At 41.8% G+C, this 23,979-nt stretch overlaps 1 protein-coding gene and 1 long non-coding RNA gene across 4 annotated transcripts in view; both read left to right on the top strand.

The window, feature by feature from the left end:
* EMCN (endomucin) overlaps positions 1-20,218 on the top strand; it is a 56,469-nt gene extending 36,251 nt beyond the window's left edge. The window contains exons 7-12 of one of the 3 annotated variants that reach the window (XM_030024486.2): positions 1,524-1,589; positions 3,126-3,221; positions 4,964-4,988; positions 6,018-6,079; positions 17,186-17,248; positions 18,492-20,218. In XM_030024486.2, the coding sequence (XP_029880346.1) occupies positions 1,524-1,589; positions 3,126-3,221; positions 4,964-4,988; positions 6,018-6,079; positions 17,186-17,244 (308 nt within the window). In that variant the 3' untranslated portion in view covers positions 17,245-17,248; positions 18,492-20,218. Of the gene's footprint in view, positions 1-1,523; positions 1,590-3,125; positions 3,222-4,963; positions 4,989-6,017; positions 6,080-13,891; positions 15,856-17,185; positions 17,249-18,491 lie in introns of those variants that run through there. The other 2 variants (XM_030024476.2, XM_030024467.2) reach the window with 2 other exon arrangements.
* On the top strand, positions 8,705-11,700 carry LOC115345538. Its single transcript, XR_003924879.2, has 3 exons — positions 8,705-11,167; positions 11,305-11,460; positions 11,561-11,700. It is a non-coding gene; the product is annotated as an uncharacterized LOC115345538 (long non-coding RNA).
* Positions 20,219-23,979: the final 3,761 nt, after the last annotated feature.

Here is a 23,979-nt window from a genome sequence, read left to right as displayed (position 1 = left end):
GACCATGTAGTTCCTAGTTACCTGGAAAATCCAGTATACTGGCATATCCAGCAAACCTGTAGAGAAACTGGCCCCTGGCTGTTCTCTGCTTGGCTCCTCTTGCATCAAGATATAACATACTCTTACATATCTGAACAGACTGGTATGTTGTGAGAAAGGGAATATGGGCAAAAGCAGAATAGTGGAGAAAAAACAATCACCAAAACATTTCTCAATAGTGGGCCTGAGTTTAAAATCAGTGCAGCAAGGAAGAGGGAATCCTACATGGTTGGGAAAAACAAACCTTGTTTTTTACTCTAATTCAGCAGGCTAGAATTACAAGTCCTGCCTATACAAAAGCTTCTGTAAAAATAGGGACATGTCATTCAGAGACTTAGCAGAACAAAATTGTATTCTAGCCCTCAAAATGGCCCTGGGAAATTGGTTTTAATGACTCAGTTAATTTCATAGCTTCCACCCATCATTTTGAGCCCTCTTCTGTTCTTTCGAAGAGGAATCGTGCATCCCTACAGGTGCAGGGTGTACCTGAGCAATGGATCAGAGCCTGCAACAAAATCTCAGTGGCTGCTACCATATTCTCACAACTTATATATGGAGCCATGCTCTCTACTGGGACCCCTGCTTAAGAGACCACCTTCCCCAGGTGCCTTTGAGAGGCGTTTCTGATATTTAAATGAGCAATGGAAATGCTCGGCCTTGCATTACATTTGTCCAGCTGGTCAGCTTCTTCAGTGGCAGTAAGCACACGTCTACTCAAGCCTCTGTCCATACGGAATACGATCCTGTGTGCTGTATAATGGAACTAGGGAAGCACCGAGGTTTGCTTTTTCTTTTTTCTCCCTGGAAGTTCAGTGGTTGTTTTTCCACAGACTGTATGCAACAAGGTAATAAATATTTTGGGTTGTTGATACCTGACTCAAATTCAGGTTAGCACCTGAAGGTAGAAATGCATTCCTTTAAACCCTGCCCTAAAAAACACTCCCAACAGTCATTGCTGTCCCAAAATGTGGCACAGCCCTTTATAACACTCAACTCTCAATAAGATCGCTAGCTACTAATATTGCACGTCTTCAGAATTCTTCATCTACTAGTAGCACTTTTTTGTAATTAGCAGTAAAATATTTTGGTCTTTCTTCTTTTCGAGGCAGGTCTAATTTTCACTCTCTTGCTTTTTTGTTTGCTTGTCAAGGGTTCTTTTCTGATGTTGAACAGTACCTTAGCCTCCTAAAAGTGAAAAAGTTTGTAGCTCATAACCTGTAAGTGGACAAGCAGATGATCCTAGGGAAGACTGCACCCTTGCAAAGTGTGTGTTCCTTCTAGGCCACACTAGATAAACTTTTCCACCCCTTTTGCCAAGTTATCCAGGTATTATTGAGAAGAACTATAGCTGTGGAGCACCAAACGGCTCCAGGTCTGAGGACACAAAAGTTGTTTTGGAAGGGTAATTTTTTGGAGGGAGTTGTTTGGGGAGTTCCGGCAATTACATGTTAACCTGAAAGGCAATATTTCTTTTGCAAATCTAGCTGTTGGCAGTACTGGAAGCAGTTCTGGAAACAAGAATGCGGCAGGGAGTGATATCCACTATTCTAGTGAGTGTTCCTACTTTATTGTCCAGCTTTTGAGTTTTCAGTCAATCAGTTTGGCTTTTGATGAGTGATTGGAGTAGCAGAGGAATGAAACTGGTGGTTTTATTTCTAGCCTTACCAGACGTAGACCCTATTACAAACCCAATTTAACTGCCTGTTATAAAACTCCTCTCAAAGAGAAACAAAGCTTAACAAGTTGACACCACTCTCACTGCAGAGCAGCAAAATTATTCCCAAGGACTGATTCAAAATGATAAAACTGAAAAAAAAAACCTGAAGAGTCATCCCCTGTGAGAGAAGACATGAAAATGTTGCTCATATACTGTTATGAGTACATATAATATGAATATATTGTTATGAATTTATTATATGAATATATTGTTCATATTGTCATGGGAGAGGAGGACTAGGAGGGAGTCTTCTGCAGACTCTTCAAGCACTTGATATTTGCATGATGCATGTAACTTAATCTTTTATTTTAATATGCATCTCTAGGGCAAGAGTGTTACTGCAGATCTGCTATTTCCTACCCAAAGTACTGGATTAGCAAAATATGTTTGATGTTTTTCCACTGTAAATTTGTCTCCAGGTTTGCCCTCTAGTTCTATAGATGCATACACACATCTATATGAATACTAAATACTAATTGCATCAAGAACCATCAAAGATGCTATTTCTAAATATCGGGCGGGCATGACAGCTGATGCCTTGGAAGGCTGTGGGAATGGAGCCGCAGCCTTCCATGACACAGGGCTTAGGCCAGCAGGCGAGAGAGTGCCTGCTAAATTTGAATGTGGCCAATGGCTGCCAGAAAAAAGATAAATGGGGAGAAGCTGGGCTTATATATTTCCCCAGGAAAGCTTCTCTTCGTTACATAATTCTTTCCTTTTTGCTTCTTGGCTGGGAAACACCTGTCAGGAAATGGCAGATGGTGGCAAATAATAAAAGGAAAGAAATGTCCTCATTTAAAAAGGAGATCTTGCGTTTTCTATCCCTGGTTGTAAGTGCTGTGGGGAATGTTACTGAATTATGTAACTCCTTGGTGTCTTTCTGGGTGTACAACGTTAAAAGAGAAATAATCTCTTCGGTTGCTGAATTTCAGATGAGTCTTGTTTTCAAAAAAAGAGGAAAAAATAATTGCATCTATCAAAAATGTATGCCTGAAACACGACTGTTTCACAAAACCTTTGGGGGCCGTCAACACTGGGGATGAATGGTGAATATCTTGATCAAGATTATGGTGGTCCCAATGGGGCAGGTGCTAAAACCTCACTATCTTACAGAAAAATGGGTGAAACCAGCTCCACAGTGCAGCACGAGTGTCAGGGAAGGACTAAGGGTGGGGGAAGGAGAGTGCCTAAATCTTCCCTCCACAAAGGCTGCGAGCCTGAGGCTCAGTGGGTGCGGGAGGAATAACAGGAGCAGCAGGTGATGTTTGGTGAAGCGGAGCTGGAGGTGCCTCTTGCCTTTGGGCATGCGAGTGCCTGTACAATGCAAGCAAGGGGCAGCAGGCAAAATTATGTTCTCCGTCTTTTGCAGGTGTTATCTTGCCAATTGTCATTACCTTGATAGTCATTACCCTCTCTGTCTTCTCGCTGGTGGCTTTGTACAGAATGTGCCAGAAGAAAACTCCAGGTATTTGGTTTGCTTTCTCTGGGGGGGAGGGAAGATCAATGTGCTTTTTATTATTTAAAGATCCCTGGGGTCTTTTTAGATTACCTTAACCATAGATGTTGCAGTAGTCTGATAGGAAAGTTTCTTGTATTTCAAAGTATTTCGCCTAAAGTAGGAAACTTACACTTCATTTTCAGAATCAGTAGGAAGAACAGAGGGAGCAAAAATGTCTCTGATTTTTGGAGAATATATAATGCCGTAAAGCTTTTTGTTCACACTTTTGCAGCTACAAAGAGCTAACAAACAGCTGTGCTAACACACAATCAGTCAATCACATAGAAAAAGACAGTGAAAACTAAGTTTGGAGATACTGTTTAACAAAATCAATATATTTATTTTATCTCTGTTCTAGATACGGACAAAGAAATATCAATGCTTTCTTTTAGGAAATACCTGATATATACATACATACACACATATGCATTATATAAAAGTAAAATTTTCCAGTTACAGTATAACATATATGGGAACAAAATCCCTGAGCAAACAGTATTTTCAGAAACAGTCATTTTGACAGAGCAGCTAAAGCCAGTATCTGTTTCACTGCTGTCCGTGAAATACTTAAGATAATGGGGTATAATTCCATTAAATTCCATTTGCCTTACGTTTCAAAGAGTTGCCCGACTGGGCCACAGACAAGTGTAATTCCCCATTAAGTGAAAACCCAGATCTGAATCCAGACTGTGGTTTTTCTCTCCCTGTGAGCTGGCATGAGTTAGGAGACCTGTGCAGAGCTTCAACTGTGAAATCACTGGGCCTTGGAAATATAAAATCCAAATAGGGTGTTGAAGCTGTAGACAGTGTGTCGCAACCAATTTAGCCAATGACATGGAAAACCAGACCCAGATAAACAGAGGAAGGTGTGATCCTTGCTTAGGAAGTTACGGAATATTCAGAGTCAAGAGATAAAGATATGAGGTGAAGAACATTTCCTCGCCAGCCTCCCCCATGCACAAATGCCAGCAGGCATGGTACTAGCAAATTCACAGGCAAGCTAGAGTAGGTATCTTGGAAGCTAGAGTAGATAGATATTTGCCCAGGCCTATCCAGTGTGCTTCCCCTGTGGACAGACAGCCCAGTGCCATGGGGCTAGAAGTGGCTCCGTATCTCTGATGTAACCCCCTGGCCCCATCCATCTGCCCACAGTTGCACATAAGCATAAAATACTTTCAGTACATGATTTGTTTTGAGGAGAAACCTGTTCCTCATCGACAGGGATGTGACAGGCTCTGTTCTCAGATGTGCCAGGTTAAACCCCCCAAAGCGTACAGCCTGGCAGCTTGTTCTGTCACTCCCCTAGTAAAAGATACTCACCCTGTGTCTTTTAGCTCAGTTGTTATGTACTTGAGAACCGTAGCATGCTTGCCTCCTCTGTGCCAGCTGCCGGGGGATTTGGGAGCTGCAGGGAAAAACGTGCTTCTGTTGTGCTCTTGCACAAGTTGCATATCATTCTCCCTAGTTTCCAGAAGTATCGATTCAAGTAGTATCAGTTCACTGTCATGGATGACATGGTTATCTTTTTGGAAGACAAACTAGAAAAAGTGACAATTACCCTTCAAACTGGTTGATTGTGTTAATGTAGTTAATGCAATACTGCAAAATCACAACGAAGCCTTCTGCTAGCAACTACAATAGCTATGTCTAAATGTTTACTTAAGTGAGTTCCAGCAGTCAAAATGTATTAACTTTGTTCCTTCTTCCAGAGAGACAAGAGAACGGCACTGAACAGTAGGTTGAATCCTGTCTTTTCATTGCTTTGAGATCTATTATGGGGCACTTGTGAACACAGCAGATTCTGCATGAGATTTTCTTTGATCTTTCTCTATTTAAACATAATAAGCAGTTGCCTCCACAAAGAGAAATATCCCGTTGAAAGTGATGCGCTTGCAGTTATTGTACACCTGTATGCATGATAAGCAGCTGTTCCAGCATGGACAGAAATGTGATGGCTCTCCACTGTTTTGCAAGGGATCCTTTTGAAATGGATAAGTGGCTTATGCTGTGCCACAGGGCCCATTGGCCCAGTCTTTCTTCTCTTTTTTTTTTTAAATTTTTGCCGCATTGATATTTCCCCCCCCCCCCCCATCCTTTCCCATCCCCCTTCTTTTGTTCACGTTTTCTCTCTTTTTAATGTTTTTTATTCTGGATTATTTTTCTCCTTCCTTTTCTCATGTCTCCCATTATTTCATGTTCCTCTGTCCCGTATTGTCTCCACTAGCCCATTTGCAGAGGCTCAGTTAAAACAGTATTGGTATAATGAGTTTGAGGAGAGTGAAACTGAGAAAGATCCATTAGAAGTTATATACTAGAGGCCACTGAGTCTGGCTGTGGCCTCTATGTTTTGTATGACCAAAAGCAACATCTGTGCTGCTGAGTTACTTGCTAGCCCTGACTCCCTGGACATCTGAAGTGGTCCTTCTTGCAATTCAACATGGCTAAAAGCCTTGTATTGACAGAGAAAAAAGATGATTCCCTCTTTTCCCTGAGATGTACTTTTTCTGTGGAGCACTAGATTGAACCCGGAGTCATGCACCTTGATTTATTACATATTTTAAGAGAAAGGTGTTTTCAGAGACATTGGTATATGGTGTTTTCCCACCACCAAGACTTATACATGATCCTATACAAAGCCCATTTCAAGCCTGCCAGTGTAGACTGGCATAGGCACTGCCTCCTCCAGATCTTGATCTTAGAGGTTTGTTTGGCTGACCAACATGAATGCTGACTGTCTGCTTAAATGTTTTCTGACTTCAACAGGGCCCAGTCAGATAAAGAAGGAGTCAAACTTCTTTCTGTGAAGACAACTTCTCCTGAGACTGGTGAGTGTTTCCTCTGTGTGTATGTCAGTCTCCCTCTCTGAGCCCAGAGAAGTGTAGTTTTGGGATGTCATCTCCAATAGCAAAACCATCTTCAGTTCTTGTCAGGTCAGAGTCACTGCAAAAAATTCCTCTACAGTGGAAATCCCCAGATTGGGAGCCTGTAGAGCTGCATTGCAGCTGCACTCTGTGTGGTATCAGTATTTGGGAGAAGTATGACTGGTTTAGAGAAAATAATTTTTTAAAATCATTGATGGCAAGTGATCTAGTGTTAGGCATGTTCAGGAGTAACAGTAATCATGATATTTATCAGCTAGATCTGGCTATACAAGGAAGTTTGAAGACTGGTAATATCCCAGGGGCCAAAATGTTTGGCAGTCAGTGCCATATGTAAGCAGGGCTCTGCTGGAGTTGGTGTTGGCAGTGTTCTGTCAGCCCTGTACCCAGTCACCCTTTGCATTCAAAATCCTACTCTCATTGCAAATTCCTCTGTCCTGTGCTTCACTGATCCAGTTTCTTACAAAATATGTGGTAATAAAACCTAAAGGAGCAGAGGTTATAGGTAACATGCACAAAAGAAAGCAAAATCTCATCAATATAAGTAAAGAGATAGATGCAGTTATAGGTTCTGCAAGAAATAGAATAGCACAAAATAAGACTGAGGCAGAAAAAAAATCTGACTAATCTGATTCCTAGCTATTCAGGAAAAAAAAAAAAAAAAAAGAAACCTCCTATGGTAGAGCTACTCACGGTGAAACCTCCTCCCTTCACCCATTGCAGTTCGCTTCCTCAGCCGTGTAGCTCCCACCTTTGCTCTTACCTCATCTGCAGAAGTCCTCCAGGAAAAACAGCCTCTTACTTTATGCTTTTTTAGGTATAAAAACCTTCTTTTTAAAGTTTTTGGCCATATGTTTCCGCTACTGACATTTCAGAGGTTGCCTGATAGCTGCTTTTCCCTTTCCTCTAAGTTCGCGGGAAGTCCTCTGAAACACAGCACTTGATCTGAACTATCCTCTACTTGCTGGAGAGGCACAGTTTGTACTCTCCAGCCTTCTCTGCAGCTCCCAGAAGCTTTTGTGCAATCCAAAAGACCCACAGGGCAGTTCTGGCAGCCCTTGCAACAAGCTGTGCAAGGTCCCTGCAGCCTTGTCGACACAGAGCAGCATGCTAGGAGGCTAGAGGGGGAGGAGAAGGGCTTGCTCCATCGCAGGATGCATCATTCTGCTCCGCTGCTGCTGAGCAAATGCAAACTAAGCAACTGTGCTCTGGCACTTAAGTGACTGCACTTCAGAGCTTTGTGATTTGGAAAATTTCATTTATTTGTTTATTTTAGTATATGTCTTTAGGAATGGACTTTTAGCTTTATTTTAAGGGGTATGGAGTTATGTGTGTGTTTTCATTTAAAATCAGAGTATTTTTTTTGAAAGCTGAATGAAGTCAGAAACTGAAATTCATAGACATTTTTGATTGATCCTGCCCTCATACCAGTTTCAACAATAAAGTAACTTCACTGGCAGCAGCAAGATTATTTGTGTTTTACAGCAGGGTAAATGAGAAAAGACCCCGGCTCACTGTTTGGTTTGTTGTTTTTTTTTTTTTTTTTTTAACAAGATGAGGTCTGGTGCCTGTTAATCAGCTACTGGTTCACCAAGTATCTAAATATCTTTCATCCAGAGGATGCTTGATATTCTTTTTTACTGAAGTATGATGTATGCATGCTATAATTGGAAGGTATGAGTCATAACCACTTAGAAGACAAGATTCTTGCCCTCTTCTCATTAATACAATTCATATTTAAACTAGCTACTGTTTCTCTTGAATTCTTACATCTTTATATGTTTCAAAATTAAACATGCTTTCACAGAAATGGAAGTCCTGTTTTTCCCCAGGTTTTCAGAGACATTCTACTTCTTAAAAGCAGTCTGAAAGAAGGGCCTGTTTTCTTACAGAAATATTTGTCACTCAGGTATTTTCAAATATGTTAGGATGCCTGCCCATTTGACTAAGATTTACTTGCTTCATTAAAAGCTCAGGTGTAAAGGCAAGTGTTTCTTCCAGTACAGATAGGAACTTGAGAAATGTCCGACTCGTGGTCCCTCTTACAACTACTGAAAAAAATTGTACTGTGTGAAACTTTTTGACATGTGTTCTTCTTTTTCCTTTTTAGACACATAGAATCCAGCTCAATTAAAAGGTGAATTCGTTGTCTGGCCATTTAGAAAGTCTGTGTTGTAGCCGCCTCTGATTGTACATACCAACAAAACTACAAAAGATTTTGACTGAAACTAGGAAGTTCTTAAAAGCAGCCTTAACTTTACAGATAGACCTACATCATCCTCTCGCTATCGATAGGCTGCTCAGCTGCCTGAGGTCAAACATATATACAACAAAGTTCTGCTTTGACATGTATTCAAATTAAGCTTACTATAAGTATACATTATATTTTTTTAATTTTTACTTTTTATTTCAAACAGAAGATTTTGAGATTATATAATTGTGTTAAAAATATGTAAAAAAAACATATATGCAAAACAAATAAGGATATGACCTACAAACTGCTCAAGTAGGCAACCTAGAAAAACCCTGTGTCAGTGTTGTGCATGATGTATCTTGATCAAAGGTTATGGTGAGTTTAATCTTGCCTTATTTTATCTATCTAAAAACTAAGCCAGCTGCACATTGCCAGCTGAAAGAGATGTATGTGTCCAGAGGGCTATTTATTCCATCTGCCTTGGACACGTATCTTGAATTGGAATGAGCTGACCTATGGAGGTCCATTGACTACTGAAGGATCCTATTTTAGGACTTCTAAAATTAGGTCCTGACTATAAATTGAAAGAGTCCTTTTTCAGAAGCATAGCTGAATTCAATTTAATCAAGAATATTATTTCAAATACCTGCAATTAATGTGAAAGAATACAGGAGAAGAACAGTGTTCAATTAAGCCTGGACTAAAGTAATCATTTTTAATGGAGCAGTATCATCAGGAACACTAGGTAAAACTGAGCTTTATTATTCTCATTTTTTAAAAACTCTTCTGAGAAAGATGGAGTTGCCGACAGCTATGAGCCCTAAGGCACAACTGGCTGAGAATTGATGTAAAGTAAAAAAACAGACAGACAAAACTAAACACCTTGAATTTTTCATGCACATTTTTTTGTGAACTGCAACACCTGATGCAAGATAAATGTCTGTACTTGCATCTTATGTGAAAACTGAGCTTGGATAAAAATGCTCAGGATACTGAATCATCTTGAAAGTTTTACACTAGTGTGCAAATGCAGGACTTACTGCAGCCATTCTGTGTTGACTATACAGGCAAATTTAGGGTGGCTCTTCCTAGGGAGAATAAATAGTCTTCTACAATACAGAGCTCTAGAAGATCTACCTGCAAAAACATTTATTTGGGATTCAGTATAGCCCACAGAACTGCATGTTTGGCTTGTCAGTGGTAAATAAGTTTCCTGAGAATGTAAGATGGAGGGTTTTAGTTAGTGACCAAGAGATCAATACCATGATCCATGATGTTAATGATAAAGTATTGCCTATCTTGAAAACATACCTAACTTTTGCTGTAAGGGTTCTTGCTTATTTCACTGAAAACCAGCAAAGGTATTGATCACCTTTTAGGACTCATGAAAAATGTTGAGGGATGGAAATACCTCAGTAACAAAAAGGTTGAGGAATAGAAATTGGGGTAAGGCTATTCCATACGGATGAATGATGTGTGATAGAAATATTGATAACTGAGTAATGACTTGACAATTTTCTTTTATGGCTCTTGCCTGGAGTACCCATTCTAGAGCAGGTAAAAATGTATGAAGGGCCTTTACAGAAGCAGTACACCAGTTCAATATTCAATATAAAGTCTCATAGGAATGTGGCAGGTGACATAATATTTCAGAGTTGTTAGGTACAATCCTGACACCTAATAGTAAGCTGATTCATTAGGGCATGTCTTCTAACCAATGTGTGCTCTTTTGAGATGATAAGGTAGGATATGACTTACTCAGCTTGTAGGGGTATTGTCTGTTCTGCCTTGAATTTGCTGGAAGGATATTAAATGTGTCAAAGCTGATGTGGCTCAGATTTTGGTGAGGCACCTGGAATGGAAGGTGGCTGGAGAAGGGTCCATGGTACATGTCAGCATTAGGGCTTCCCAAGACACCCACTGTGGACACAAATGTAAATTCAAGCATTGCTACTAAATAAAGCTGGGAAAATGTACCAGGCAAACATGGATATTCAGGGAGAGACCTGACCTGTCACATGTGAAACTCCTTAACTTAATTGTAATCACATTGGAGAAAGGGATCAGTCAATATCTAGAGGCACTCTCAGATGGCAGTGCAGTACAAAATAGTATGAACCAAGGACATAGAACAACCAGCATTCCCCATATGCTCCACATCTCTTCCAAAAGCTGCTGTTGGTTAACAGAGCTGTTATCTGCTGCTTCAACTGGATGTATGTCCTGCCTGTAGATTTTCATAACATAACTTGAGTGTGTCTCTTGCACAAGATGAGCTACCTACCTTGAAGATGTGTGGGATTTCATGGCATGGATTAATTGGACTCCATAACTTCAGCCACTTTTGAGATGACCCTGGTTTGTGCCTGCAGCATTCCTCTGGACTTCCTGAATTTCCAAAGCCTTCTCTGTAAAGGCTTTGAGGATTCCTAGCCTTCAACATCAGAGGATGGTGACTATACTATACATAGTGACCGAGCACTAAAATCATCCCACAACAAAGGAAAAAACCTTGTTCTCATTCAGCCAATAGATTTGCCTCAGTCATTGGAATACACATGAAGTTCAGCACCTGATGAGACAGCCCACTGTGGTCCTAGGATATGGACCTGGAAAATCCAGTGGTCTTCTGAAATGATGTGGTTGGATGACAATATCTTCATCACTGCTTTCCATGAATCTCCAAATGCTGGGACTGTTTAATTGTTATGCCTCACACATCAAACCATAGATGTGGCTGTGGTACAATGGGACAAATCTGGAGCTGGGGCAGAGGATTATTCCCTTTTGGTTTCTGTTATGCTGAGCACATCTGAGCATGGACCATGGCATTTAAGGAGGTAAGAAATATTTGAGGTTTACCTCATTAGCACCCAACCTAGGGGAATTAATCCCTGCCAGGGGGTGTGGTTCCATAGTGAGCCATGGGGTTTCTCAACATGTGTTGGTAGTTTCATCTCTCTCTCATTTTGTCTAGGATCCAGGTGGATGCCTCTAGGAGCAGGTGAAGAGGCTGGGTCTCTAGGTTAGGCACTCTGTCACTGAAAATTCCCTTCCCTCCTCCTCTCACTTGCAAGATAAGCAATGCAGGTCAGCGAAGAGCAGTCTGTTGGCATGCTGTGCACTTGAGGCGGTAAGAGTGGGTGTTCCTACTAATGTGAGGATATGATATTGATTATTTCTTTTTCCTATTATGAGCTGTACTTTCAGTGTCTTATTTTTTTTCCCTGCAGGTAGAAAACCTAGAAGCTGCTTCATAGAAAAGGGTCCCCTCGCAACAGAGAGATAGATCAAGTACCTGCTTCCCTCTCGTTCTGTTTCTCATTTTCTGATACCCTTTTTTTTTTTTAACTTTGTATTGTGTAATGGCCTGAAGTTGTGTTTTCTTTCTTCACAGAAACTGAAGAATAAACTTTCTCAGCTTTTTGCAGCTCAAGGCTGGATTCTGTTTGTGTTTACTCACACCACAAAGATCTGACTGCACACTCTTCCAGCTGAGACTTTTGGGCAAAACATTACATAGCGTATGCTTCCTTCTATATTTCTAATTCAGTCTGTGAGCTGTGCATATTTGCAAGGGTTTTTAAAGCTGTCTCTTACAGTCAGAGACCACTGAGGGTCAGGTGATGTTTTCATCTGTGGAGCATTTGCAAACTCTGCAGGCTGCAGCTTTCTTAGATGTTCCTCTGTTGGGGGAGCCACCTCCCACCCTTTGCTGGCCATTCAGCAGCAGTTGCCTTCCTATCCTTCACCTGAATATTTCCATACACGCTCTCTCTGCTGTGGTGTATTGTACAGATCCTTCTGTCCTGCTGACAGTGGCGAGGAGCAGTTTGCAGGGGCATGGGTGAAGTGCGTGGCTGGGGAGCGCCTGCAGCACGTCGCAGGTGCTGGACCCACTGGCCCACACCAAACCCAGCCAGTGCATCCAGGCGCTGGGTCCTGCTCAATGCTGTTCTCCAGCATCTGTAATGCACCCCTCTTTCTTTTAGTTCAGCATGGTAAAAATAGACATTTAGATTTCTGTGTCTGCAGAGATAGTTTTATACTTTTATAAAAAATAGGTTTCTGCAATCATATTTTATGAAAAACTTGCTTTAATTCTTTGCTCCAAACCAGATTGCCACTTACGAGCAATTTCTCAGCAGCAGATATTACAGTGAAATAACAGTGCAACTCATTTTTTCTTACAGACAATGTAATCTGAGATGCAGTACAACCTTTTTTTTATGTTAAAGACTATTTTTTGTATCCTTTTTTGTCCAGCTTTTGCAATAACGTCGAAGAGGGCTTTGCCCAGGTCAAAGACTTTCTGTATTCATAGTGATACAACCTGTTAACTCTCTTTTATATCATGTTCTGCAGTGTATGTGTATTCTGAATAATATATTCAGATTCTGAATCAAATGGAGGGGGGGAGGAAATTACAGTGAGATTAATACAATAGCCTTTCATAGAGGTGAGACAAAGAAATGTTTGTTTCAGTGTTTCAAAATTGATTTTATACAATCTGAAATTTCAGCTGATTATGTGCTCATATACTGGCTCAGGATGCAACATAGATAGTCAGAAATTAGTATACTTGTGACAGTGAAAAATCAAATCAAATGCTGCACAAGTGAAATTTTAATTAGGAAGAAAACCTTGCGTTTTCACTGAAGTGCTATTACTTTCCTGGTTAAACATTTAACTTTGCAGAGCCCTCAGTATCTGTGTACTCAGTCTACTTCCCATGTACTTAAAACAAATATGTTGAAGGATCAAGAGTTATGAATACAAAATTTTTCCTATTACATCTTTCTTATCCTCATCCGTTTGAAGCATGACCACATTTTAGAGGAGGATGTATGCAGTGCGTATTGGATTGGGCCCAGTGCCTAGACTGCTAATTTGCTTGGGTGAACTGGCAATCGGGGCTCCAGCAGAAGTGTTTCAGGGGTGCCACATGGGAGGCTGTGCGTATGAAAGACCAGTGCTGTATTACAGTAGTTGCTAGAGCACCTTCTCTTTTAATGTTGAAGCTAAGGAGCTATGATCTGAGCCAGCTGTACCTGCTCAGATCCTGGATCTATGTAGCCCCAAATCCTGTCACTGAGGGTGGCTAGGATGAGATGTGAAGGGAAGGATAGCAAACAGGGAAGGAGTCCAGTAATATGTCCTCCACCATAGCCTTCCAGCAGTCTGTGGCTTGGAGACGTCTTGAATCAGAGGTTGTATCTTTGGTGCTTCATAATTCTCAGTGGCTTTTACTTCCATGAATTTGTCTTATCCTCTGTGGCATCCGCAGCCTCCTGCAGCAATAAGTTAGTTTAACTACAGATCTGTCTGTATTGTATGACAGTAATGTTTAGAGACTTCATGGTGCCTATGTCTTTGTGTTTACAATCTAATTTCAGACAAAAGTCAACAAACAGGTGCAACATTGGAGGATGAGAGGGAGAAAAAAGGGTTTAATGGAAGGGTTTGCTTGTCAGCTAAAACTTCCATGTCAGTATCAATCTGATTTCATTTTCCAAATATTCTGCCTAAGGCCTCTTTCTCAAACTGTGCATCATTTCTTTCAGTTTTTGTAGAAGTGCGTGATATATATGAGGTTGGCTTCTCACTGCCCTCTGCCAATCTATCTGAGCCCACAACTCCTCCTCCATCAGGAGAGGTGTCACAAGGCAGGACCACAGGTAAAGGGGGTCACGTTGCACTTGCAACTCTGCAGTTGACAGCGCTTTAACTGCACCAAATACTTTCTTCCAGTTCCCTTCGTCTCCCTCTTTCTGCAGTTCACTTATTTACTTATCAAAGTAGACAAATGTGCACTGAATTTTCAACCCGTTATCAGAAAATTATTGCCATAGTACCTATCAGATTGGATCGACCAATACCTTTATGCAAGATGCTGTATAACTATATTGTGAGAAGCTGATGGCTCAAGTCTTTCCTGATACTTTCCAACTCCAAGTGTACAACACTAGAGTTTGTGTGTCATCCTCCCCTAAATGCATAATCCAGAATCCACAAAAGCCCATTTTTCTCTGATGATGTTGTCCAGCAGTTTTGCTCTTTTTGGTATATTTTGCATAACTATACCCTTTCTCTCTTGAGGACAGCCTTCAAAGCATGCAGGTAATCTATCTAGACAGGTTGAGCACTGCCACTGCTCTGCGTATTTTTTCCATCTGCAAACACAGTTCAGTGTGAAATAATTTCTTCAGTAGATTAAAATGTCATCTGTTCTAATGAAATACTAAACACAAGTATTTGTTTTTCATTTCCTTTATGGGAAGCAAGGTCTAATCCATTGTTTTTAGTGGGTGATGGTTTGGGGGCAAGTTTGTTTTTTTTGCAGTCTTGGAATTTGTTTCTGTCAGTTAAGGCTATTTTGAGATCAATAAAAATGTCTTCCCACTTGCAACTAACCTGAATGTTCTTCCTAATTTGCTCTTTGTGTTGCAGCTGGATATTTAGCACAACATCAAACTGCTAAGCCATTACACTCCAAAATTGTTCTAGACACCTCTCTGTGCAGTCTCAAGGCGCACTGTAGCCCTGTATCTAAACCCATGTGTTACCCTTATTACTCTTGAACAGAGAGCATCTGTGTGACCATTTCTTCTCCATTGTATCATCATTCTCTCTTCATCACTGAATTGTTAGTTGCCACTAACGATTGCAGACCCTATAATGCAAATATCTTCAGACATATATGCAACCATGGAGTAGAGAGAACTTGGTTTTCTTTCAGAATTCTTGCAGGCTCCTGCTTTCTCGGGAGCCCAGTGGCAAAGCAACGCAGAGCATCCCTGCCTGCGTTGAGCCTCATCGGGCAATCGCTGATATTAGAGCGGGATGTTGACCCCAGCAATAGTTTGTGGCAGTTCACTCTTTCAAGGGATTATGCGTATAGCACCAGGAAATCTAGATAGGGCATGTGAGTGTCTATCAGTCAGTGCTGCAGAGTCAGGGTCTGCAGTAAGGCAAATTCACCTCTCCTGTCCCGACTGCTGCTGTCGACAGGTACCACTCAACCAGTCTGCCTCCTGCAGCCAGCACTGCCTCACCCATTTCATACTCTGATCCAAAGCCGATTGACATCAATGGGAAGTTATCCAGGGAGCTATGCTGGCTCTGGAGCCTCTCCTTAGACATGTTATTTTCCTGTGGTGCAAAGTATCAGTCTTCCATGTAGGTCTGCCTAATTTCTAGCGTAGGCAGAGCAACCAGCTGAGAGTGGAACTGATAACAAAGTATTGATATTTATTACAACTATTGAATATTATCTTCTCCATGGTAATATATTTCTCAATGAATTTCTCCTACACCTTTTTTAAACAATCGTGCCAATTTCTCCCTTTTGTGCCTTATTAAATCTTCTATTTCTGTATATTGAACAAGGAAGGTAAAGACATGCAGAAGGAAGAAATAATAAAGGAAGAAAGAAATAAAAATAAATTTAAAAAGAAATGAGAGTTCTTGAAAATCTCATTCCTTTGTTAGTACAAAACTATACAATATTTGCACTGGTTCACTTTATTTTGGCTTTTCAAAACAAGATTTTTATCTCACAAAAACTTTTCACCTACCAAAAATGTATAAATCTTGTTGAAATGTTTCATTTTTTTCTACCAGAAACTTGTGCTTGCCTTTTCTTTAAAAAATTATATTATGAATTATTGAAGAAGTTGCTGAAGGCCTTTTTAAATGAAATATAACATCATCAGAAGTTCTGAAGTTCTCTAACTTAGCAACAACTTATAATGGTTTTGAAATAATTTTATCCAAAATTGAACACTTGGGAAGCGAACAGCATTCCAGCACATTATTGTTGAACGATTTCTCATTGAACCCTATTAGATATCAAGCTTTCTACTCATCTCCAAAAGGCTGCACTAAATTAAAGAGCACTTTTTGCTGCCAAGAAAAGCTATCTGAAAACCATTGATGAGTCTTTTCTGTTTTCTTCAGGAGTGCAACTGTTTAATTTAACTTCTAATTATTTAAATGCCTAACCAGTTAATTTGTTATAATCCTAATTTGTATTACAATTTTCAACCCCAGGCTGTAGATCATATGCAAGCTTTTTAATACATACTCACTTTTACTAGAATGTAATACAACTCTTCCCTTTCGTGCCTTTTGTGTATGGTTCAGACATTAAATTGTCTCCCACAGGTGAGCAGAGAGGCAGGAGGCAGTTTCCTGGATGCATTTGGGTTTCCCCACCTTCATGCCTGTTCACATGGGGCTCTGCCCAGTCTGGGGATGCCATCCCTTTTCACCTCCGTGTACAAATCTCTGACACAAAGAAATCCCACTGCCATTCCTGGGACAGGCATTTGGAAATAGGACAACTATAAACACATCCTCATCTGGAGGCTTATTTGTCTGCCTATACCTGCTGGCAGCGGCTCCGCTTCTCCAGGGAAGGAGGAGTGAAAACTGTCTGTAATCCCTGACTGAAGTTATTATATGCTCATTTTCCTGCTTTGGAGGAACTGAGCTGCTGTCAGTGATATCGGCAAAAATTAATTTTATAGTTGTATCTTTTTCTTTTTATAATTTCATGTTCTAATCATAGTTACGAATTAATTAAAGTCTTACGCCTTTTCTAACCCCTTGAGAATTGCCTTGGAAATACTTTGTGGTAGTAACCCACCATTTGAGAGCAAATCATAGGGGAAATAATCTATAAAACATGGAGAAAGTAGTAAAAATCTGTTGTGTGGACAGTTTTTGCTGGTTAAGTAAATCTGACAAGGAGACTGGCTCGTTTGTACAGTGGTCGGTGATGTGTTCCTGCTAGACTCATTTGTCCTTTTGTCTTTGCATGTTTAACTGTTGCAAATATATTTTCTGTTTCTTAGGAGAGCACTCATCTCAGGGGAAGAATAAAACTCGGCAACTCTTCACACCTCAGCAATAAATATGTAAGTTTATTGCTTTTATCTTGTATCCTGTAACATTAGCGTTTGTTAGTCTCGGTAATACTTTTTAGTCTCAGTATTGTGCCTAAACAAAAGGGTTAAAAATGCAAACCAGAAAGAGCAATGACTTCAGTTGGCAGCAGCCTCAAGGAGAAATGGCTTAAACAAAGCTCAGCTTGAGGACACCATCGTGAACAGAGTCCCAGGCAAACCAAGGGACTGAAGAAGCTGTCACCTCACAGAGGTAGACCTTTATAGGCATAGTATTTGGCTTTAACTGTTCAGCATTTCCTGGTTGTAATAAGAGATTTTTAAAGGTAGTTACCTATATAAAAAGGAACTTGGTACCCAGAAGTGTTCGGCTCCATTGGTTTCATGAAAAATCTGTGTCCATTCCACATCATGCAAAAGCAAGCACTTTCATTGAGGTGGTTTATTATGGCTTGAAATCCTTGGTGGCTAACATGCACAATTGGCGGGTGTTGGACAGTATTTTTATGTGTGCAAGGGCAGAGACCATCAGAGCACCCCTGAAACCCACTGTTTGTGAGGAGGGTGCTGCATTTTCCTTCATGTACGAAGCTTGCTCAGGCAGCGCAATCTCCGATTCCCATGGCGTTGCTTCTCTCATTTGTGGGGAAATGGGGTTCTTTGCTGAGGGTGGGAGAAGGAAGCAGCTGCGGGAAAGGGGTCGGCTGTGGGAAGGGCCCTGTGTGACCAGGGTAGTGCAGGGAGGTAGAGAAGGATGGCCTGAGGAACTAGGTGTCACAGCATATGTGGGATGAACCGGACAGAGGCAGCTATGTTGGGCCAAGATGAAGCCCAGCCTTCCACCATCATTGTAGGATGAAGCCCCTCTAGAATAGGTGCTATTGCCCTCCACTGAGAGAGATCTGGTTGACCAGAAATGTGGAGAGACCCTTTTACAAAACATCTTTGATATTTTTGGCCTATTCTCATTTCCCCCAGGATGTACAAACTGAGCTTTCCTGATGCCAACACTAAGGACAAAATAACCTTCTTTGTCCCTTGAATTAGAGCAGCAGAATGCAATTTTACCTACATTACTGAAAACCCAGAGGTGGTTCTGTTTGTGCAGATGCAGGCCAGTGTCCTGGACAATGGATTTACTCCTTATTGTGTATCCTGTGTTGGATTTACTTTATGTCATCTATTTCAGCTTACTCTTACACTCCTGAACAACCTTACATGGAATAACAGTCTTGAGGTACTGTTGTCGTTTCAGATGTGAAGCAGCCTGTTTTGTCACAATATGCAGGAACATCCCACCACAGTTGCAGTTCTACAGGAAATGTGGAGCAGCTGAAGCTTTTTACCAGGCAGGACACTTGCATTAATGACCAGCTCTTGACTTCTAAATCTCAAGTGTCCCCTGTTCCTTCTGGAATGACACGTAATTTTTTGATGGCTTAATAACTGGTATATCATATGTATTTATTATTTTCACATACAGTAAAAGCAGGAAAACATTCAAGAAGGTTGAAGAGAATGTAAAAATCAGGTGATGTTTGCATAGTAGTTACTAAAAATGTTTTCTGCACATTCCACGGGGAGGAATATGTTAGCACACTTTGTTGAACTTATGGTAGGTAGGGTTCTTTTAATTGTATGTAGCAAAATACAAACAGGGCCTGACCCTTGAAACAGTACTGCACAAATTGCCACTATGAAAATTAATTCAGTGATTTCCATGAGACTCCTCACTGTAGCACACACTTCGCTTGTCATAAGTGTTTACAGGATGGGATGCCTGGGTGAAATGCTAAAGTGTGTGCTTTTTCTGTGAAGGGGGGAATATACCTTGCACTGAGGTTCTTTGAACTTCTGTAAATTACTGAATATGATTCTTGTAATGTAGCAGGCAACATAGTTTATTTTCACCTATTCCTTGGCTAATTGCATTATGTGTGCTATAAATACGTCTCCTACATAGCCTGGGGCGCACAGTGGGGATCAGCAAGATAAGCAATTTTACAGATGAACCTTCTTCCCTCTGTTCCGAGTAATGCATGGGATTCCTGTGGGTTATTGAATAACTCTGGAAGTTTAGAGTGTTTCAAGTGGTAATTACAGACTCTCTTAATTTGTACAGAGCTGGCAATTCAAAAATATCAAGTAGTGCTTCTACCTGCATGTATCCTGCTTTTCTAGAACTATAAATGTTTGAAAATTATATTACTTTGAGCATCTGCTCAGTCTCAATCCACTGACTCTGGTAGCATGCCAAGAACCTCCATTGTTTTATTGGCAAATGGAAAAAAGACAACCGCTGGTGTAAGTGCAGGACCAAGAGCCAGGACAGTGATCTAAGTTTTGATACCTATTGATACAATGCTTTTGAGGAACTTCTCTCTCCAATTTCCCTCTCTGGAATAATAAAACTTACTTAGCAGTATGGTAAGAAGTTGAACAGATTTGTTAGTTCATGTTTATACACAAAGCTGAAAGGTGTTCATTTCCCTGTGCTTGACCATTGCTCTTATTTCCACTTTGATGGGTCTAATAATCCTCTGTCTTCGGGGCACCAAGGGAAACTTTTGATGAAGCTCTGTAAAAGGTGGGGAACCAACAAGGTCTTCCATCCTGCAGCTGAACTTATGTGGTTCATTCAGGTATTCCTGGATTACTTGGGTTGCTCAGGAGCAGAGGAGTCTTGGATGCCTCCTTTGGAAAGGTCAGGCCATGTACAATATGCTAGTTGGCACCTGCAGCTATTCAAATTCCTGATTGCTGAAGTTTCCTATGAAAAAAGCAATCATTGTGGATTTTCATGTTGATTTAAAAAAAAAAAAAAAAGTATTTTGCAGCATTTTGCATCATGTTGAAAGGACAGTAGAAAAAAGCAGAGAAAGATTGTGAAATATATATATATGTTTGCTAAATTTGTTCAGAAACTACCATGGTGTGTCAAGAAAAAAAAAATTAACTGCCTATTAAAAGTTATTCTCTTTATTAAGCGGCTCTTCTTTTTCTCTTTGCAGAAATGCAATTCATTACTGATACCTGGTACAACTATTGTTCATTACTTTGCATTCCCATAGCACAGAGTGACCTGAACTCTTTGGTGAGCCTAGAGGGCAGACATTAGATATTCTGGGCATGGTGGTGGCAGAGGGAGCATGAGACCTTGCAGAAGGCATGCTAGTGGTGGCAAGTGGAGTACAGAAAACTCCTCCTCATTACAAGAGTTGATGTGAGAGAGCAGGGCTCACTGCAAATCTTGGTACCAGAAAAGTGAAAAACACCAAAACGGGGGAAGATGTTTGGGCTTTTCATGATAAGGGGCATGGCAGACAACCAAGCTCTCATCAGAAAGCTGGGAAACGTATCTCAAAGTGACTGGCTTGTGTGACTGTATGTGTGAAGCAAAAGAGATGGGTTCAGTGGAGAGCAGAAGTGAAGAACCTGTGATCCTCTCAACCCCTGAGGCGACAGAGCTTGCGGTAAAGGGAAATGTATGAACTTCCATCCTTGTGAAGGATCAGGAGGGAACTGATGTTTATATGAAGGAGAGAAGACAGATTTGCTTGAAGGATATCTGTAAAGCACGGAAAGGATTTAGAAGAATATTTAGGGCTCACTCTTCTGCAAAGCTGGAGGTGCTGGAATTGGCTTTAATGGGAGGTGATGAACTGACTGCAGAGAGAACTCAGTTATTTAAGAAGACTTACACGCAATGGCTCAGGTAGATGAAAAAGAAATGAAAAATCAATTCCCATTGTCTGGCTCAACAGCTCTAGTGTAATACATGTCTAAAAGATCCACTCGAGTTTTTCTAGTTACTAGCATGGCCAAAAAAAAATCCCAAAAGTAGAAGTTGGTCCTTTACATGCGAGGTTTGACTATATGAGGATGCCTAGGAAAATGGATCTACATTTGTAAAACACTTTCCACTAAAGTTTGACTAAATCTTCTGTGGACAGTCCCACCTAAATTGAGTCGTCTTCAGCTTCTGTGTCATAGTTTGCTACAGAAGTGAATGACACCCACTTCAGTGTGGAAGGAGCATGCCCATGCAAATGTGTTTGAACTGGATCTGCTTTCAAATTAGTTCGGCTCATGAGTTACTAGTTAAACAAGTTTTTAGGTCAAGCATATGATTCTGATCTACATGTTACAACCCAAGACTACAGAACATAATTGGCTGGCAAAGACTTTGGAGTATTGTTAGTCACTGTTAGTAAAGCCTGTGGGGCTCAGGTTTGCCAGGAGAAAGGTGTTTTCAGCACTGTTCATCTCAGGCTCAACTTGGGAAAGTCAGTCACTGTCTTCAAGGATAGGAAAGTTTCCCTGAGCTCTTCCCAGAGTCCTAAGCCTGTTCAGGTAGAAGATTTGCAATATTTTGGGAGTGACCAACTGCAGCACACTCGGATTTTGGACCCAGTCCCAAACAAGAGAGGTGAGCACTAAAGAAAACAAACAAACAACAAAAAAGGTGTGGTGCAGTGTATTGAGAGTTGGCTTTCTACTCTAAGATGCTGTATGAAGCAACTTATTTGACTCATATAAGAGAAAAAATACCAGAAAGAAAAAGATTTTGATCATTGTTTACAGGAAAAAGGTCTGGAGATGAGAAAACAGCATAGAAAAATGAAAATAATTATTTCTGAAAAGTAGGGGCTGAAGAGGTAGGCATTAGGTGCTTTTAAAAATCCCACGAGCAGCTTATTAGTCTTCTTAGCACTTTAAATATTTAGTTTTGCATGTTTGGCCGAGGGCCTCGTGAGCTGCTCATGAAGGGGTCGGTCTTTTGTTTGTTATTCTGCTTATGGCGCTGCTCAGAAAGGTGCCTAAATAAAAAATATTCCTCGGGTACCCTCTATTCAGTGTGGGAAAGCTGTACTGCCGGCCAGCGAGGCTCCTGCGAGGGGAAGCGGTGGCACCATCTGGATACTTCACCCTCCAAAACCCCCAAAGGCTTTTGTGGTTTCAGAGCGACTCCACCCCACTGAAGAGGGGTGAACCATTTAACCGCACACTGGCGTGCAGCAGACTTGGAGAAGGGCATAAAGCACACAAGCCTCGCTGGCTTAGGATGGGGAGGGCGTTTGCAGCATTGCTGGGATGCCTCGGTTGCCAGCAGCCCTCTGCTGACCCCAGGATCTGTTTTTTCTGCTGTGCCCCGTAGTTGCAACGCTGCTGTTTGCAGCCTGCCCTTCCATTTTGGGGCGAGAGAGCGGCGCAGCGCGCTGGCTATTGAATTGCTCTTGGATTTCTGCGGCGCCAGAGCGGTCCCCGGGGCTCACCTGCCGGAGCATCCCCTGGCCCCGCTGCAGTGCTCCAGCGAGCCGGGCACTTCCAGCACATTGTGCCTACGAGCAAAGTGCTCTCCTCGGGAAGCTTTAAATATACATCTCAGGGCCTCTCTGGCACCATTAATTATGGCTCCTCAATTTCTTCAAATTAGGACTCTATATCTAATAAAATAAATGAGCTTAAAGATTACTCTATTGATTCCCAATTGAGGCAGCTTTTCAGTTTATGGCCGAGGGCAATCTATAAAACACAGGCTTTAATTAACCCCGGTGAATGCAGCTGATGTGAAATGCCAATACCCTCAAAATATTCAGCACAGACAGCTGAAGGATCTTCTCAGCTCCTTCGTGTCCACCCTGCATGCTCCCCTGGGTGAAGAGCTGCGTCAGAGACACTTCCCCACCGGGCTGCACCGGGGCCAGGGCAAGAAACCTCTCTGCTACCACCACCATCTTCTTTGCTGGAAGTGCCGACTGTGCCTGTTGACGTGCCTGTCTGCCTTCATCTTGAGGGTTGGACTAGATGACCTTTAAAGGTCCCTTCCAACCCAAACCATTCTATGATTCCACGATCTTATCTGCCCATGGCTTTGCAGGTAGCCACGAGAAAGACCCACAAGCAGCCTGCTGGTGGCCTGCAAGGGACACCAAGAAGGTCCTGCTGGGACGTGGGGACCCCACGCTGTGGTGGGCAGCTCTGGGGCTATTTTTCAGGCAGCAACAGGTAACCCTTTGTCCTGTTGCTGTCACATTGTGGCTGCCACATTGTGCTGTACCTGTGCCCTGGAAGGATCACCTGTATTAGGCAGCTCCAGGCATTGCACAGTTTAGTCCATTATTTGAGGTCAAAGCTACTGCGGTGCCTCAGTAGGGCAGCCCCAGCATGGGCTCTGATGTGCTTCAGGACACTCACAGGTGGCAAAATTCAATTTTTTCATCAACAGTACATGATCCAGCCTTTTCATCCACCCTTTTGGTCCCCACGGGCAGACCTTCTACAGGAGAAAAAAAGATACACTTTCTGCCCAACCTGTGCAAGTGTGGGGGACCATGTCGCACCCGTCCCACTCCCTTGCTTTCTGCCTCTGCCCTGCCACTGCCATTGCTCCGTGTGCCATGGGACAGCCTGCAAACGGCCCTTTCCTTCAAAACCTGCCCTAGGGATTTGAACCTGCAGCATCTTTTGGGGTAGCGAGAGGAGCAGTGCTCAGGACCTCTGGCTGGCCAAGGGCGAAACACAAGCCTGCCTGTGGGAAAGCGTGCCTCACTGCCTCGCACGGCAGGGTTTCTGTAGCAGAGATGCCAGCTTTTGGGCCACATCATAGCACTCAAGGGAACAGCACTAAACAGTGCAACTACAGAACTCACCCCCACAAAAAAACCCACTAAATAAAACTGGGAGGGAAGAGACAGCTATGCGGGCAAAGAGCATTTTGCTGATTTTCATCTCTGCTTTCC

Source organism: Aquila chrysaetos, chromosome 1 (assembly GCF_900496995.4).
Source record: "Aquila chrysaetos chrysaetos chromosome 1, bAquChr1.4, whole genome shotgun sequence".
Classification (NCBI taxonomy): domain Eukaryota; kingdom Metazoa; phylum Chordata; class Aves; order Accipitriformes; family Accipitridae; genus Aquila; species Aquila chrysaetos.
Note: the sequence above shows the minus strand (reverse complement) of the source record. Positions and strands in the feature narration are given on the sequence as shown.